The sequence below is a fragment of the Anopheles gambiae genome, chromosome 2 (assembly GCF_943734735.2).
Source record: "Anopheles gambiae chromosome 2, idAnoGambNW_F1_1, whole genome shotgun sequence".
Classification (NCBI taxonomy): Eukaryota; Metazoa; Arthropoda; class Insecta; order Diptera; family Culicidae; genus Anopheles; species Anopheles gambiae.
The window spans coordinates 116295074-116312534 of record NC_064601.1 but is presented as its reverse complement, the minus strand read 5'-3'; the positions used below and the strand labels follow the sequence as shown (position 1 = coordinate 116312534).

General features: G+C 50.7%; 4 protein-coding genes and 3 non-coding genes across 8 annotated transcripts; 4 read left to right on the top strand and 3 right to left on the bottom strand.

The window, feature by feature from the left end:
* Positions 1–321: 321 nt before the first annotated feature.
* On the bottom strand, positions 322–1165 carry LOC5667097 (protein G12-like). The gene is made up of 2 exons (XM_061645661.1): positions 1056–1165; positions 322–972 (listed from the first exon to the last, which is right to left on the bottom strand). Exons 1-2 carry the CDS (start codon positions 1056–1058, stop codon positions 376–378), a joined length of 600 nt encoding a protein of 199 aa, XP_061501645.1. The 5' UTR covers positions 1059–1165; the 3' UTR covers positions 322–375.
* A 701-nt stretch (positions 1166–1866) lies between these two features.
* Positions 1867–1948, top strand: Trnal-aag (transfer RNA leucine (anticodon AAG)). The gene has a single exon. It is a non-coding gene; the product is annotated as a tRNA-Leu (tRNA).
* A 645-nt stretch (positions 1949–2593) lies between these two features.
* Positions 2594–3295, top strand: LOC5667096 (protein G12-like). The gene has a single exon (XM_001687842.2). It carries the CDS (start codon positions 2632–2634, stop codon positions 3229–3231), a length of 600 nt encoding a protein of 199 aa, XP_001687894.1. The 5' UTR covers positions 2594–2631; the 3' UTR covers positions 3232–3295.
* Positions 3296–3539: 244 nt separating this feature from the next.
* LOC1269678 (muscle M-line assembly protein unc-89) lies at positions 3540–10365 on the top strand. 2 transcript variants are annotated; one of them, XM_061645614.1, is made up of 4 exons: positions 3540–4127; positions 4496–6214; positions 6954–7139; positions 7426–10365. In XM_061645614.1, the coding sequence occupies exons 1-4, from the start codon at positions 4046–4048 to the stop codon at positions 9405–9407; spliced, it is 3969 nt and encodes a 1322-aa protein (XP_061501598.1). In that variant the 5' UTR covers positions 3540–4045; the 3' UTR covers positions 9408–10365. The 2 variants fall into 2 exon arrangements, with proteins under 2 accessions (XP_061501598.1, XP_308323.5); XM_308323.5 differs by lacking the exon at positions 6954–7139 and having other exon boundaries at positions 3552–4127.
* Positions 10366–10492: 127 nt separating this feature from the next.
* Positions 10493–10564, bottom strand: Trnae-uuc (transfer RNA glutamic acid (anticodon UUC)). The gene has a single exon. It is a non-coding gene; the product is annotated as a tRNA-Glu (tRNA).
* Positions 10565–10941: 377 nt separating this feature from the next.
* On the bottom strand, positions 10942–16732 carry LOC1269679 (uncharacterized). The gene is made up of 3 exons (XM_061645633.1): positions 15652–16732; positions 12031–12622; positions 10942–11959 (listed from the first exon to the last, which is right to left on the bottom strand). Exons 2-3 carry the CDS (start codon positions 12041–12043, stop codon positions 11670–11672), a joined length of 303 nt encoding a protein of 100 aa, XP_061501617.1. The 5' UTR covers positions 12044–12622; positions 15652–16732; the 3' UTR covers positions 10942–11669.
* Positions 13786–13857, top strand: Trnae-cuc (transfer RNA glutamic acid (anticodon CUC)). Its single transcript has one exon. It is a non-coding gene; the product is annotated as a tRNA-Glu (tRNA).
* Positions 16733–17461: the final 729 nt, after the last annotated feature.

Sequence of the window (17461 nt, the reverse complement as noted above, 5' to 3'; positions counted from 1 at the left end):
CTCTCAGAGCCGTGAGTGCCTAGCACACCCTTAAGCTGAGCCTAATTTCTCCCAAAACCTGTTCTTGGTGCAGCCAGTTCACGCTTTGTACTTTGATATGTTGTAGCGTAAGCGAGCGAAGGCACGACCTTGCGGACAGCAAGGATGTCCAGCAGATGGCACAAGAGAATGGGAATGTAATGCTACGTTGGTCACGATCGTGCGCCGCACCTGCCCTCAAGGACGTTAACGGTTTTCCTGGATGCAACCTGGCGCCTCCGCCAATTTCCGGCGCAAGGTGCAGGATAATATCAGAGTACGAAAGAACGACACACCTTTCCATTTTGGGGGGTTTGATCACATAACAATTTTGCGTTTATTTAACAGGACGACACTTTAGTTCCAGCCGAAGAAGTTGCGGAAGCGGGTGATGATCTGGTCGACATCGACGCCGAAAGCGCGCAGCTGGGCGGAGAAACGGGTGACATCCGGGTGCTCAATGACGCGGGTGAAGCCAGCGCGACGGGCCTGGGTCATGCGGTACAGCTCACCGAACTCGCTGGCCGGGTTGGCGATGAAGGTGCGGGCCAGAGCCTCGGCGCCCTCCAGGTTGGTGACGGCACGGATCTCGTCCATCATCGCGTTCCAGGAGCGGGAAGCCGGCGAGCGAGCGTTGACCGAGCGGGTGATCGGGGTCAGACCGAGCATGGCGGCGATGCCGTTCAGGTAGTCGCGGATGCTCACGCCACGGACCTCGGTCCAGGCGCTGATCTCCTGCAGCTCCGGGGTGGCGATCAGCACACGCCAGGCCGCATCGGTCTCCTCCGACTGCAGGAAGCTCCAGATCTCGCCGACCTGGGCGTCGGTCTGCACGTAGCGCTCGTAGATCGTGCGCACCTCATCCATGTTCAGGAAGGGCAGCAGCTGATCGACCTCAGCGCGCAGGTTCTGCCCGAAGGCAGCACCGAACAGGGCCAGCAGGATGAGGAATTTCTGCAAACAAGATCATTGGGAATGACGGTTAGCTTGAAGAATCCTTGGATTGATCCACTTGTTTTTACTGCTCCTGTGCTTACCATTTTGATAGACGGTTGAGTCGAAGGACTACTCTGAATGCAAGCGCAATAGAAAGGTGACTCTAGAAGCAGTCAATCGACCCTTTTATACCCAAAACCAGCTGTCCGAGCGAATCTCGTTGCCAGCCAAAGTGACGCTCGCGTGATAAGCGAAGACCGGGGCCTACAGGGAACGCTACCGTATTGCAACAAAACCGGCGATAACATCTTGTTCACGATAACCGACGACAGCGGGAGGGCTCGGTTCGGGGCCAAAAATAAAACTAAAAGTCGTACAAACTGCAATCGGGCAATAAAACAAGAAAAATCCATTCGATTCTGGATGATTGCTTGTCTGCAGCACCTTTTGCTGTGGCTTCAGTGCTGACGATCCTCGTGTTGTTTGCTCGGTATTGAAAGGCAATTGGAGATGAAGTTATGAAGCTATAGATCGAAGGCAATAGGGCGTTTAAAGTAACTCTTAAATAATGCCACTAGCACATTAAATAATTGGTTAAAACAATCGATCGATATTTGGAACGGGTCATGTTGGATATCTAGTAAATTCTTGGAAACAAAATATGCGACACAACTCAAATAAATCTATTTACGATCGCATTTGACGGTTATGACATCCAAGCAGTCAATGAAAAGGTGTTAACAGAGTATAGATGCATCATGTATTAGTAACTCTCGGAGAATGTGGACAAAGAATTCAAAACTGTTGTGATAATTGGCGAAAGCGTCGAGTTCTATCGGTGAACCATCTAATTATATATTCCCTTTAATTGCAAGCAACCCGGACGCACTTGACCTGCTCCTCCGCCACAAGGGTAGCGTGGCCGAGCGGTCTAAGGCGCTGGTTTAAGGCACCAGTCACTTCGGTGGCGTGGGTTCGAATCCCACCGCTGCCAACAGATGTTTTTTTATTGTAGTTTAGTGGCATAGAAAAAAAAAATACATTGACGTGTGTGTTTTTAGGCATGTAAAAGAAACGTGTTTTGGTCGCTAGCTTACTTGCCTTACCTACCCATAGAAATTGACTGAATGGAAATATTTGAAGCATTAAAATATGATTTTACAACATCGATTTCTGAGGCTTTTTCTAAAGCCTTGCACCTAACATCAAACATTCATTTTAGCACCAAGTATCAGTTCACATGTCCCAGCTGACCTTGGACTTTACCGGTGCACTCGCCGGCTTGACGTGGATGCTATTTGAGTAATCTAATAACCCCAAAAGGATTATTCCACGAACCGATTAAAGACCTCCCCGAAGATGTCGTCAAAGCTGCAATCTTGCTGCGGCAATAGCTAGGAGTTGCCAACGCTCCCCACCGATAGCGCGCACGATATGATTGATGGGCTCCGCAGCTGGCCTACACCTTTCCTCCGCCATCCATCCGTTCCAGCTGCAGCATCTACGATGTTTGTGCCACAAAAAAGCGCCCTGTGATATCGAACCTTATCATCCGTTGCAATCTTGTCGTTCCGCTTATCGACCACCGTCCGAAAGGTACTATATAAGCCGGCCGGCGTCCTGAAGAGAACCAGATTCAGTTGACCACCCGAGTGCTACCTGAGACTGTACGCGACAATGAAGTTCATCATCCTGCTGGCCCTGTTCGGTGCTGCCTTCGGGCAGAACCTGCGCGCTGAGGTCGATCAGCTGCTGCCCTTCCTGAACATGGATGAGGTGCGCACGATCTACGAGCGCTACGTGCAGACCGACGCCCAGGTCGGCGAGATCTGGAGCTTCCTGCAGTCGGAGGAGACCGATGCTGCCTGGCGTGTGCTGATCGCCACCCCGGAGCTGCAGGAGATCAGCGCCTGGACCGAGGTCCGTGGCGTGAGCATCCGCGACTACCTGAACGGCATCGCCGCCATGCTCGGTCTGACCCCGATCACCCGCTCGGTCAACGCTCGCTCGCCGGCTTCCCGCTCCTGGAACGCGATGATGGACGAGATCCGTGCCGCCACCAACCTGGAGGGCGCCGAGGCTCTGGCCCGCACCTTCATTGCCGACCCGACCAGCGAGTTCGGTGAGCTGTACCGCATGACCCAGGCCCGTCGCGCTGGCTTCACCCGCGTCATTGAGCACCCGGATGTCACCCGTTTCTCCGCCCAGCTGCGCGCTTTCGGCGTCGATGTCGACCAGATCATCACCCGCTTCCGCAACTTCTTCGGCTGGAACTAAGGCTTACGTACCACGGACAACTGCTTGGATGAAATAAAAGGAATGTTAATTTGATACAAAAACAGTTTGCTTTGGTTTCAATCTTTTGTCTTCAATGTGCCCGTCTCTTGGACCAATTCCCGTATGTAAACAAACCAATCGTTTTGACAACTGGCCGTCGTCGTCGTCGTTGCCTGGTCGAAGCGAAGGTGGTCGTTCTCGGCTCATATTGACAGATGCGCAGAATCCGTGGCGCATTCCTAGGGCGCAGCGTATATTTAGAGTCCCCCCAAATCCCCTCTCTTTCCCTCCTCCTCGCACTCTGCCAACTGAATCACTTTTGGTCGGGCACGATCGAGAACGAACCTAGTTCTCGGGCGCAGTTTACGACCAGCTTGCGCTCCGGCGGTATCGAGCGTGGATCCGCGATCAACTCCACCTTGGTGTGCGTGTGTGTGTGTGTGTGCGTGTGTGATAGGGAGCGCAACCCCTCCGTCACGGTTGCGTACGAGACAGCGACGAACGAAAATGTGTCCGACCTGCATGCTCTGACGCTCTTGCGAACAAAGTGAAAATTCGATAACCCTCTTCCGATTTTGATATCGAGCACATAGTTTTTGGCCTAAACGTGTGAAAATCCCGACAACCCTCAACAAGTGCTCCTCTCGATACGCAGCTTCACTAAAATCAATGCAAATATCATCAATCGATCACGCCCGAGGATCGTTTGTGTGCGTGTTAGTGGCCGCTTTGTGAGATCATTTCTCTTCACCATCCCCCCAAAACAACCTCCCCCGAAAAAGTGTGTGTGTGTTTAGTATTGGTAGCTCTCACTATGGGCAATCAGCACAGCATAGCAATTAAGCATGGCAGTACCGCGGGCAAACCGAAGAAAGCCGTACACTGGAAATCCGCAGGTAGGTTGTCGTCTTATCTATTGGTGAGAGATTGTCCCCCTCTGTTCGCTTGATAGAAGCTCTGCCTCGAACATATAACCGAACCTGACGCGGGTTTGGATTTTCACAGTTTGGGCCCGTCTATTTTTAGCCCGGGCCCTGTTCTTCGAGCAACCAGATACGCCGCCGCCGTTACAACCGACTCATCTGTCTGTGTCTTCTATCTCACGCTCTCTGCTCCGTGTGTACCATTGACCCGACCAGAACGTGTAATTCAAATAATTTGCCTCAATTCTCGCTCTTTCTCCTTCTCTCTCTTGCTCTCTTCTTTGCTAAATCATTCTTTCGTACGTTTGATAACCCTTTTCTTGTTTTGTGTCTCCTTCTAGAACCACCTGGCCCACCGGGTAAACCGGCCCTCGTGCCAGGCTCACCGTCCTCCGCACCGGATGTGGTAACGATCCGCTGGAGCCGTCCGACCACTGATGGAGGCTCGCCGATACTCGGGTACGTGGTGGAACAGCGAAGAACCGGCTCACCGCACTGGGTTCGTGCCTGTCCGTCGCTCGTCCAGCAGACGGAGCTGTCGCTGAGCGGCCTAGAGCCCGGCTGGCGCTATCAGTTCCGTATTATGGCCGAAAACATTGTCGGACGATCGGAGAGCAGTGAACTCTCGGACCCACTCACGGTGACACTGCAAAGGAATGCCATCTCAGCGCCACGCTTTGTGCACGAACTGTTCGATGCGACTGCCGTGGAGAACGAGAAGGTCGAGTTTCGGGTGCATGTGGCAGGGACACCTGCACCACAGATCAGCTGGTTTAAGGATGGGTTCGAGATCTACAGCAGTCGGCGGGCGCGCATCATCACCGAGGCGGATGTTAGTGTGCTCGTGATCCATCAGACCGCACTGACGGATGAGGGTGAGATTAAGTGTGCGGCAACGAACCGGGCAGGGCATACGGTGACGCGCTGTCATCTGACGATCGACGCCTATCCGAAGATACGACTTCCACGCCAGTACGAGGACGGATTGATCATAGAGGCTGAGGAGGTGGTGCGCATGAAGGTGGGCCTGGCTGGACGGCCACCACCAGCAGTAGAGTGGGCACACAACGGTGAACCGCTGACGAACGATGGTCGGCACGAGATCGTCACGACGGACAAGAACTCAACGCTCAAGATCGTGAGCACTAATCGAGCGGATCGGGGCGAGTATCACATCCGTGCGCTGAACAAGCTTGGTGAGGACAATGCATCCTTCTTGGTGACGGTCACAGCACGTCCGGAGCCACCAGGGCGCGTGACGGTGGCAATCTCGTACGGCAAAACGGCCACACTTAGCTGGCCCGCACCGGACGATGATGGTGGATGCAAGATCGGCAACTACATCGTGGAATACAACCGAGTCGGGTGGGATGTGTGGCTAAAAGCGGCCACCGTCCGTCAGCTAACTGCGACGCTGAGCGATCTTATCGAAGGTTCACAGTATCGGTTCCGCGTGAAGGCTGAAAATCCATACGGAGTGAGTGATCCGAGTGAAGAATCGGAGGTCCTATTTGTGCCCGATCCAAAGCGAGGTATTACAGACGCATCCAAAATGCAACCACAGCAACCCTCCACTCTACCCCGCAAACGACGTGATCTGTCCCAATCACCAATGCGCGAGTCACTGCCCAAGAAAGCGTTCACGCCCGAACCGTACGGACGGGTGGACGTAATGCGCGAGATGTCCTACGGAACGCCGCTAGATCGTAGCATTGGGCAGGGCTACACAAATACCGTCGCCCCGGTGCCAGCCCTCGTCGTCACAGAACCAGCTCCACTAGCAGAGCCCGAGTCGGAGTCGGAATCGATCGGTCCTGTCAGTAATGTGCGCGGAATGGCGCCATCTTCCCTCAAAGCGATGCAAAAGTTCTCCAAAGAACCGAGCCCACTGAAGATGTCCGATCGCGAGCTTTCATCCACCGGGAACAGTTCGGATCAGATGGGATCGGGCTCGGAAAATGAGTCCAACCAGCAGCAGCCCAGCTCAAAGGCAGCCATCCACAACAGCTCCGAGTTTATGTTGGTCCTGTACAACGAGCAAGAAGCGAAGAAATCGACACGTAAGTGAGAACTCACAGGGGCAAACGGTTGTTTATTGGTTTTTGAGAGTTTGTGTTTTGGCCATTACGGATGATTCCTATCGCGATCGAATCAAAGAAACGATCGAGCTGGAATGTTTATTACGTTACAGTAGATATCTTGTTTTGAATTCCCTTTTTAAGACGTTAGGGAATGATCAAACAGATCGGAACAGGTTGCTCGTTGTGAGTGATCGTACAAAATGACAGCAACGGACAACCTTCAAACACTTCAAACACCGTACCAAATCTCTCACGCGCACTGTTTGGCGGCCGCATTAGACGAAAACGAAAACAATAGCAACAGTTTTCGGTTTCGTTTCGTGTTAGACCGAGCCGCCCAATGACTTATGTTGGTGCGAAATACAGTTAATATTTATTGCCCATTCTACAGCGAAACTTACAAAACACCACTCATTTTGTCACTGCTGCAAGCTATGTTAATTTGATTGTTGTAAATGTGGGAAAAATGCCACCCAACAATGGCAGTCGGATTTTAGGTGTCGAATTTGGAGACTGTATTTCCTTTATTGAATCGAAGTTATTTCCATGAAAAGCCCATCAACGTCGACACCTGACTGAATGGTTTTTTGGTCATTTTTTTGTCACCGTTTTTTTGTGTCTTGTTTTTGTCATGCCCTGTACACCCGTACATCCCCAAGTGTGTCAAGTGCTTTCCAAGTTGCCTGGTTGTAGTATACAGTACATCTATTTGTTACAGCAAGCAGCAAACCCGATGGATTAGACCGTCTTGCCATCCCGCTGCAATCACCTTGGTATCGGTGGAAGTTTCAGAAGGACAGATTCTTCCTCGAACGTCTGCTTGCTAGGCAAGGTGTTGGATCACACTCTGGGAAGCCTCCCGGAGTTCCTGTTGATCGTCAAGGAGTCTTCAGAATACTGCTAGGTGGTAGCACTACATATCTCGAACGGAGCACGTTGCATGGATCCATCCATTGTCTTTCGCGAGTGTTTCGCGCCTCCTGTCGGAATGAATTCACAACTGTCTGTTAGATTGAGTCCTTAGATCACGCAATACAATAGAAAGTTCCATTTAGTCCGCAATCTAATCTTCTTACTCCAATGAGTCAGTTTGCAGCACACTCCTCACGCACTTGATTAACCGTACTTAACGCAATGTGTGTCGTTTCTCAGAATTGTATCAGAATCTAACGTTGTTGCTTTTTTGGCAGGTAATTCTACCTTCGACTTTGAGCTGGATGAGCTGGTGGCACCTCCGCCGCCTCTATCACTCTCCGCACCGGAGCTTAACGTGGAACCACCTCCTGCACCGACGATGCGTGTTGGCGTAAGCTCGACGGAACTGCTCTACGAACGAGCAATGGCACGTTTCTATCAGGCCGTCGCCTATGAAGAATCGGAGAACCAGCGCAAGGAAGCCGAACAGGAACAGGCCGTTCGTCGTCGACAGGCAGCGGCATCGGCACAGGAACCCTCGCAGGACGACAAGACAGGCGCTCCGGTCACGACCACAACCGTCAGCAATCGACTGGCCGACCGACGAAGCAGCCTGCGCAAGCGTCTGTCCGGCGATAAGGACTCGATCGTGAAGCAGTCCAGCTTCGAGCAGGACCAGCCGATCGTGCCACCGTCTCAGCAGCAGCAACAGCTTTCACATTCCACACTGGCCGAGGAAACGATCGTCGAAGAACCGTCGCACGGTGTGGAGCAGGAGCAGCAGCTCGAATCCTTCACCTCCCTCCCGATTGGCTACTCGGAGGGCGAAGAGTCCGTCTCCTCCTCGATGAACTCCATGATCGAGGAGTTGAAGAGGCGCGAGCAGCAGCAGAAGCTGCTCGAACAGCAGGTACTCATCCTGCCCAAGCGTCGTGGCTTCATGGATGACGATGAAACGGACGAAGAACCGTACCATCCAGGTGGTGAACGTATGCGCTCTCCTTACCGCAATCCCGACCCGAGCCAAGCGATCGAAGTGCTCACCAAGCCGATGCCGCTGCCCGATCCTAACTTTGTGCCAAAACCCATCCTCAAACGTCCATCGACGGAGGTATTGTCGAAGGGCGAACAACCTGTCGTCAGCAAGCAATCGAGCAGTAATCTACAGCTCAGTCCCCCACAACCACCAAAGCAACCTACTCCCGAGCGGGAGAAATCCCCCGTCAAAGTGCCGACTCCTCCAACGAAGAAGGAAGAACCTCCGGAGCAACAAATGCCCCTGTCCGAGAAGCAACCTCCGAAGGGACAAGAAATCGAGCGTGCGATCGTGTCAGAAGCATCCCGCCAACGGCGTCTCGAATCACGCCAGAACTCTATCGAGGAGTCGCGTGCTGTGGCCGACTTCTACAGCGATATGGTGCAGCAGATTGAAAGCTCGAAAAAGCCACGCAAACTCCCGCTGTACATGAGTCCGGACGAAGTGCGTCGGTTGAATGAGCGTGAGTACTCGCGCAACTCTTCGCGAGCAGGCTCACGATCACCACTGTCGGTAGAGGATCCTTATCTGATGCGGGGTCGTACATCTCGATCACCTTCGCTTGCCTCAGATCATCCGATCGTTGTGCAGCGTGGCACTAAACCGGCACGGGAAAGCAAGATCTTGAGGCAGCGGTCCGCTTCGATCGAGAGTGAGACAACTTCCAGGCCACCGTCTGTTGTGGGGGATAGAATCGGCAGTCCGGTTCAAGCTAGAGACGACGAACCCGACGGACGCATTAGTCGCCCGTTGGACAAAAAACGCGGCACAGGACGAGCTGGTTCGGGCGTACGGAACCGATCACGATCGAATTCTGCTGCTAGGACAGCGGGTATGCAAGGTAACACCGCAGTAGCTCCGAAAGTGGCTCCAGTAGCAGTAGCACCACCTCAAGTTACTGCTGTTCCGCCTACTGCACGCGTCATCTCAAACAAACAACCTACGCCGGAACCTCCAGCACGCTCCAAACCTGTGCCGGAAACACCGATCGAACCGGAGCCGATGCCACCGGTCGTACCGGACGCGACCGAGCTGAAGCCGACCATCTCCTACCTGACGGATGTGGCACTGTTTGTGATCGCTTGCTGGTTGTATCTGTTCAAAAATCCCAAGCTAGCTATTCCCGTCATCCTGCTGATCATGTACCGGCACATCCGGGAAGCAGTGAAGGACAAACTGCCGGCCTGGATGAGGCGAAAGGAAGTCCCGCTCACTAGCTGAGCAACAATCTGATCAGGGACCACACATCTCTCTATAAAGACATTGTTTTGCATTGCCCCGCATTGAAGAAGGATGTAGATTGAGGGGCAAAAGGGGATTTTATTTCTAAATATTGTCGTTGTTCCGTAGTCAGCCACAGCTTTTGGGAACCAGCCAAGACATCGTGGCCGATGCCGGTTCCGTGTTCCGCACCGTGTTCGCGTTCAGCACTCTTCGGTGTTCACATACATTTACTCTACTTACTCGTGCACTAGCACTTTCTCAGCTGCACGTTAATGCACGAAACTCACGCGGACGGCGGATAAGGAATCTCTCGGTCGAAGTTATTCAACCTCGCCACACAGAAACCAAAAAAAAATCGCTTAAATTAATATACCACCACGACACATTAAAACGACGTTATTCTACTTGTGATCACTCACGCACGAACTCTCTCACGACGTTAATTACGAGTGCATCAAGGGATGGAAAGGAAACAGGGAGGAAACAGGCTGACAAGAATCGTGTTATTCCCGGATGCAACCAGATCACTTTAATGTGGCGATGCTGCGTCGTATGTATCGTTTGTATGTATGCTGCACACACAGAAACACACACTCAATACGATTATTTTTGTTACCTCTCGACCACCAATTGTTGCTGCACATATATTTGCACATTGGCTCGCTTTCATTGTACGCAGGCGGCACCATGGCATACCGTTGCTTGTGTTTTATCTTACTTTGTCACACTAAATCGCCATTTGTTGGGTGGGGCTGTAGAGAGCCGCCGCCATTATCATCAGCGTCTCATCCTCATCGCGATCTTAGCTCGACCGCTATGGTTACCGTATTTGTATTTGTGTACCGTGTTTTTTTACACCACAGCATAAATGTGTATGTATATATGTTTTTTTTTTCTTGCAAAAAGCGAATCGTGAAAAATAAAACGTTTAAAGTGTACCCACATTCACACCGAACGCAGATTGATCGTGGTTTTACTGGAACACAACACAGTGATTAATCACACCGCCACAATGACATGCAAAAATGTATCGATTATATTCGTTGTAAGCTGAAACCAGAGTAAAAAACGAAAAAGAATCCTTCCCATACCGGGAATCGAACCCGGGCCTTCTGGGTGAAAGCCAGATATCCTAGCCACTAGACCATATGGGATGTGTGAGAGAGGGCTGCTACGTTTCAAAAACAATACGTTTCTGTACGCATCAAAACACATTCCACTATCAAATATGTATTGCGCAGGACCTGCAGAAGCGCATTTATTAAAAATGCACATAAATGCACCCTGCACCCCTTCACCCAGCCAGCTGTGCTTGCTTCAGTGGCTCCGTACAGTTTCCAATCACAAAGGAAAGTTTACGCCTAAATGTAGGCAATGCATATAAGGAAACCTTGAAAGCTTTCGAATGGCTTAGAAGAAAGCTTTTACGAAAGCTTTCTAACGTTCCTATCCAACCAGAGCGAGAGAGCGTTGAATTAAACCAATTTCTTTGCTTTATTTCATATAATCAGAAAAGAACAACAAATTGTAATTATGTTTGTAATACAACCTTTATTGTTCGTTGTAAAATGTAATTGCCTTTCCCTGACACCATCTGCGTGTTAAAAAAAAGCACAAATCGCACTTAACCACTAACCAGGTGCAACTTTTGTAACTCACTAAGAACAATTTTGCGCGCTCGCGCTCTCCCCCTATTGGTTTGTAGTTTGTGTGTGTGTGTTTTGTTGCTTCTACGTCTGCTGTTGCGTGCGCAAACATCACATTTAACTAAGCTTTAATACATTACATTTGCTTCTCTAGTAATTCGGTGCGTATCGTATCGTAGCGCGCTAAAGCTGGGTTTGCCATTTTATCACAACCCTTCTTTACCTTATCAGTATCAGCGTGAATCAGAGCTTCTATTTACACAATTCAACTGGACCTTATTATTACACCATGTTGAGGCGGGATTTTGCTCGGTTAGTACGTGTTGGACAGCTCTATCTATCTTACGGGCTAGCGTTTGTAAAAATTGTTTTGGAGAAAAAATGTCCCTAACACTTTCGTAGACTCCGTTTTGTTTCACACCACTTTCTCACTCTTTCTGCTAGGGACAGCTATCACAATTGTGGTGTGCTTGGGTAGGGAGGGAACCTCCTTCCAAGCGATTCACATGCTTTTCACAACACTCTTCACTCACATACACACACACTGTTCCCCACTGCGCACAATGACATAGTGGGTGTGTGTGTGGGGGGTGGGAATATTCAAGACCAATGCTCAAGCCGATCCGATCAGGAACCAGGGCAGCACTACCGTAACGGCAATGGCCGCGACACACGTCACACAAACGACGATCATGTTTGAGACGGCACCGGCCTGCTGCTGTTGCTGTTTCGCCCTGCTCAGCTCACTGTCCGTGATGAGCAGCTGATCCTCGTACGGGTCTTTGGTGAACTCGAGCACCTCCACATCGTAGCGGAACTTCACCTTGGAGGACTCCCGGCGCCAGAACAGATGGCCCGAGTCCCGCCGGTCCAAACACCAGACGGGCTCTGGGGGTGGGATTGCTGCAAAGAACAGTTTTGCGTTAGTTTTGAGCTCACAGTGATCGGTTGTAGATCGTTGTGTGGCTTCTTACCTGAAATAGTCATGGTGTCCAGTGCAACCGCTTGGATCTCTCTGCGACGCGTTAGAAACTCGCCTACGCGCACAAACTCGCTGAAACAAGCGCGATAGCACGAGCGCGATGTTATCGATTCCGGCGATTCCAGACTAATGACGGTGGTCCCGCGGCGGCCGAGCGGATTCTACCCCTACAAATGGGGGTGTTCGACCTTTGCACGCGGTTTTACGCGAACAACGAAAAAAAAACCCACTCTCACACACCCACCGCCCGCACGTCAAATCACTTCAAACGAGTGTCTGTCCGTTGGAATTGTGATTCGTGGATTTCCTGCCACTTGAGGGGTGAGTTCGTACTAAGGGGTGGTAACCGTCTATTTTGACCGATAAATCTAAAATCCGTGTTGAAAGGGGGGGGGGGGGGGGGGGGTGCTTGATTTTCGACAACACAAATTGCAATTTGCTGATAGTGGCGATAGTGAAGCGTGTGGCACGAGAAGTTTGATTTTTTTTTGTTCGGTCGATCGAGGTCACTTGTGTCCTCGCCGGGGTCCAGGACGTATGAAACGACTTTCAGCTACAGCGGGTACGGTGGTCCGGTAGAGTGTCTGGAAAGGGAAGGGGAATGAAATGACATTGCAAAAGAAAGAAAGTATACATTAATATGCGCCGTACTCGCTCTCTCCCTCTCTCTTCCTCGTTCTCTCCGATAGTACATACACAACACAGTTGTTTTTATCTATTTTTGAGCCCCCCCGTGAATTGCCGGTTTTTTTTAGCAAAAGGTATTTACGCCCCAGTGAGAGTTGTTTGCTTTTAACCCGAAAATGCATGTCAATGCTGTCTGTTGTTTATCGCGCGAGTTTCTTATGCGAGTTCGAAAGCAGTTCACCATGGAACCCAACGGCCGCTGTTCGGGGGAATGCTTCTGTTTTATGTCCCTCTGTCTGCTCAAATTCTGCTGCATGCTACTGGAAAATGAAAACTGAGCTGTAAACAAACACTTGAGAAGAGGTGGGTTTTGAAAATGGAGTTCTTGCTCCCAAGCTTCCCCCTCAACTGGTTTGATTGATGAGTCTGCTGCCGGAGACTGTAACTCAAGCACAGCGTGTGCACACTTGGTAGCTATTTTATTACATTTTAATTATGTGTTGATGCTGCAAAAGCTATATTTTCTTCCTCTGGAAGGGGAGAATAGGCGATATACAGCAACCATCTCTATTTTGCTATCGGTCCAAAGCGATAGACAGCTGAACAAATAACGCTTTATGTTTGTGTGCTTCCGGTATGCCCGGCGCCCCGTAGACTCGTGCGTAGAAAGTGTTTTTGCAGCGTATGCCGCAACAGTCTCCTCCAAGGCATTAATACACTGCGCAGTAAAACACTCTGCTGAAAAGACGCAATTGATGACCCTCCCCCGAATCTGCCCTCTTAGACACACACACCCCACCATAGGATGGGGGGATGAAGTTCTTCTTCTTCTTTCTCATGTCATGTCAAAGATCGGCGGAACAAGTCGGACAGGTTTTGTAGTTATCGTTATCGAGTGTGAGCTAAATATAGAGAAGGCGGGATATTATTGGCGCTTACCGCCTGGGGGGCCGGTAGGGAGATGGATGTGTGTGTTTTTCTAACAGTGGAATTTCATTTTTGGGATGTTTGAAGCGTTTGAAAAGGTATTTTCGAGTAGTTTTTGTTGCAAAAAATAGCAAAATAGTACAAACCAATGAAGAGCAAATCTGATCTAATGCAGCTGATCGTTAGATGCATCTCCCGTATTGTCTAGTGGTTAGGATATCCGGCTCTCACCCGGAAGGCCCGGGTTCGATTCCCGGTACGGGAAAGAGACTATTGAGGTCTACTATTATATCCCTTTTTGTTGTTGGATCAAATATCAAACAATGCACCTTTGTGTGGTGGTGGTGGTCTCGCTTTAATCACAAACAGATCTTTGTGAGAAACTGTTTCCATTTGCGATCGAGGTCAGTTAGAAACAAACAAGAAATGTGCCACAAATAGCAACGCTTTCAAGTGGATTACGTTATTTTCTACCCGCACAGGCACACACTCACACAGAAACACTCATACATACACAGTGTATCGATAGAAGAATGCACCGAGCTGCAATTATTGCCATTTTCATTGTCACGACTTATCGCATCGCGTCCATATTGATAACAACGGGGAGGGCTTGCTTGATTGTGTCGTTTTTTGTGAGTGAGATAGAGCAAACCAATACACACACAGAAGCTAAAAAGGCTTGTTATTAAGGTTTTGAAGAAAGAAACATGATACGTTGTGCTTCTTCTTGACGGTTTAGAAAGGGGTTTGCTTTCTTTTGTGGGGCTGCCTTAGAGGGTCGTGTCGTGTACGATAAACGCTTTCCTGCTTGTGCCAGGTCAGGGTTAACCAACCCGCACGGCTTATCCATTGGATTATTGACCACGTGTAGAGGGCTCTACCGTGCTCGAAAATTCGAAACCGGCATGAAATCACCCGATCCCCGGGTCAAGTGAAGTCATTGAACGCGTCGCTACTCCCCACCGGTAGAACCACCAGTCCGGTTCCGTCCAGTGGCCAGGTCAGCATGCTGGAAATTCGCTTCGCTCGGCGTAATTGAGCACAATTGGTTCGATGGCCGAACGTGGGCACGTTTGCACCCGCGTGCCCTTCGGGTGGTTGTGGTCCGGCCGGCGCTCGACCGATCGTGGCTGCTTCCGATTAGCATTAAGCGGTGCGCTGCGCCATCACTGACCCAGATCGGTAGGGGGACGGTAGCTGCTGAGGTAAGCAACCAGTGGCCAGGAAAGGGTGACTTTGTTTCATACGCAACTTCGTTGTCCAGCAAACAACTCATGGCATTGCCAGCGAGTGGCAGATTTCCAAAACACCCTTTACAACGTGCGATCAACGGCGATCAACCCCTTTGCGCTCTAACAAAGATGCGTGACGCTGCGAGCACGGAAGAAAGCATCCAACGGCGGGCAGGATGGTGGATGGAGGCATGTGATTTATACACGACCGTATCTCTTCCACGGGCAGCTGTTTATTTAACACCCCCCCTGGCCGGTCCAGTGGTCAACGAGATCACTCACACAATCTCCGCGCGAATGACGGCCGAGCGTGGTGGTGCGTTATGCGCGAACCAATGGCGCGGGAGACGATTTGTGTGTAATTACGAATTGCAAACGCGTGCGAGTGTGGGGGGTTGATAAAAAATGTATGTATGCACATACTCGGACACCTCTCTTACATAAACATCCACACACACACACACACAAAGACCAGACAGCTGGGGTGAGATGTGATAAGGGGGTTATATCGCAACCCCTCCCGCCGTGTATGGAGCCCGCAGTAGGATCCGTTTAATTGCCTCAGACCACACTCAGATGTGTGTGTGTGTGTGTGGTTGTGTGGAACTAGTTTTATCACTTAAGTAGCTGAAGGTCGCTCCAGCGCAAACACTGGAGTATCCGCATTCTAACGCGCATTTGTGTCACACAGCTCAAGCTCGTTGCCAACGCAAATCCGCCACATAAAGTTAGAGCCTACGTGGACCGACACCTATCCTATCCATATAGTGAACTAGATCGCGATTCCCCAGCACGTCAACACGTCAACACTGTGTATTACTTACATTCGATCAGTGCGCCACAGAGAGGAAGTTGATCTTCTCCAGCTTGCTTCACCGTTAGATCATTCGATCGCAACAACACAACACGCTGGCGTTCGTCTCTAGGCACGCAATTCTGCCGATATTTTATGAATGATGTATAGGAAACACAAACACACATCTGGATATTGCACTAGCGAAAAGACACAGCCGCAACGAACGACGCGTCGCACAGTTTTGCGCGACCGGGCGCGGTTGCTCGCGAACGGGTTGGCGCGCACACACGGGTTCGCGCTTACGTCACGCACTCCGGTCGTCTGTTGCGTGTTGGAAGGGAGGGAGAGAGACAACGAGAGCGCACTCGAGACAGTTTGTGTGTGCGTGTTTGATTCGTTTTGTTTGTTTGTTGCGTCTTTTTTTGTGAGTGGTTTTTAGTTTGTTTTCGCTTCCTAATGGCTGCAGTACGTCTGCCCGAGATTGACACACTGGATCCCCGTACGAGCTGGGGGGAGTCGACACTACTGCCAGAAAAGGGCTCGAAAGGGCTGTCTCTGGGGTGGCTGAAAAAACCGGTTTCCGCTCTCCCCCAAAACCCCCTAACCCTCCGCCACTCAACAATCCCACCGAAAGGCTTTTCTTGTTTTTGCACGAGTTGGCACAACACAAACGACACTGCTGCTGCTGCGGTCACGCTGTCAAGCCTCGTGCGCCTTTTACCGCGTTACTGTGGCGTTGGTTGTAGAAAACAAAAAAACACCAGGCGCCTCTCACTGTAAATTTGCATTTGCAGACACGCACTTGCACTTGCACTGGATGGATTTCAATAGGTCACAACGGCACACCACAGGTCTTGGTCTGCTATTACTTTCATCACGGGTCACCGGTAGTTTAAAAATCGATTAGCAAATGCCAAACCACACCTTTGACCCCTTCTCCTTTTTCCCTTTCCCTTAGGGTGACACACACAGCAGTAGCACAACTGTAAAATTTTGAATCTCAAATCACCTCAGGTTACGCCACCTCGGGAGCACGCGTGGACGACCGCAACGGCCTCACAAACCGAAATGCTTGCCTTGTTTCTTCTCGATTCCGTTTCGACTGACTGGCTCGGCCCCGACTCGAGCATGGTGTGTGTCACTTGTGCGCTTGTGTGCGTGTTTTTGCGCGCTCCGTCTAACGCAAAACAAACACAACCTCGTGCGGCTCTACCACCAATACCACCACCACCAGCAGTACCATTAGATGGGTAGTGATCGCGGTATTGATCGATCGATCGATTCGGGAACACACAAAGGGCCCCGAATGGTCGCGAATCGCAGCTGCACATGAAGGGCACACGCTCTCGCGCGCATCTGGTACGCGAAGGGCAAAGCACATGATCGCGCACTGCACGGATCGCGGATTTGGCATGCGGGGTAGATCACGGTTATCACGCCGGATCGATGTATCTATTGGGATATATGGTCAGACAGACGAACCGGTACAGACGCGTTGCTTAGCCACTTTGTAATTCAAATGTTGGCAACACTGCACCACGGGTTGATTGACGAAGCTTGAGTGGAATTTTACTGCAATCGGCAGTGGACAGTGGTGGACATAAATGTCCGATCATGTACTGCACGAGCGCTTATTTGGTATCATGTGCACATTTGTACTGATTAGATCGTTTGTTATTATCAGTCGCTCAAAAATTAATGATAATTTTAGGCAAACAGTTACTTCCGAGGATTCGTTTTGGACTGGTTGTCTGTCCACCCTCAGTTAGCAGTCATGTGCGAATTAAAGGCACACTCTTGGGGGTAGAGAAGATGACAACAAGGTTTTCGATCGTGCT

Bases quoted from the DNA above. Each gene is read 5' to 3' on its own strand.
- LOC5667096 (XM_001687842.2), top strand. From the start codon at position 2,632: ATGAAGTTCATCATCCTGCTGGCCCTGTTCGGTGCTGCCTTCGGGCAG.
- LOC1269678 (XM_061645614.1), top strand. From the start codon at position 4,046: ATGGGCAATCAGCACAGCATAGCAATTAAGCATGGCAGTACCGCGGGC. The intron at 4,128-4,495 runs GTAGGTTGTCGT...GTCTCCTTCTAG, and splicing joins CGTACACTGGAAATCCGCAG to AACCACCTGGCCCACCGGGT. The intron at 7,140-7,425 runs GTGGTAGCACTA...CTTTTTTGGCAG, and splicing joins AGTCTTCAGAATACTGCTAG to GTAATTCTACCTTCGACTTT.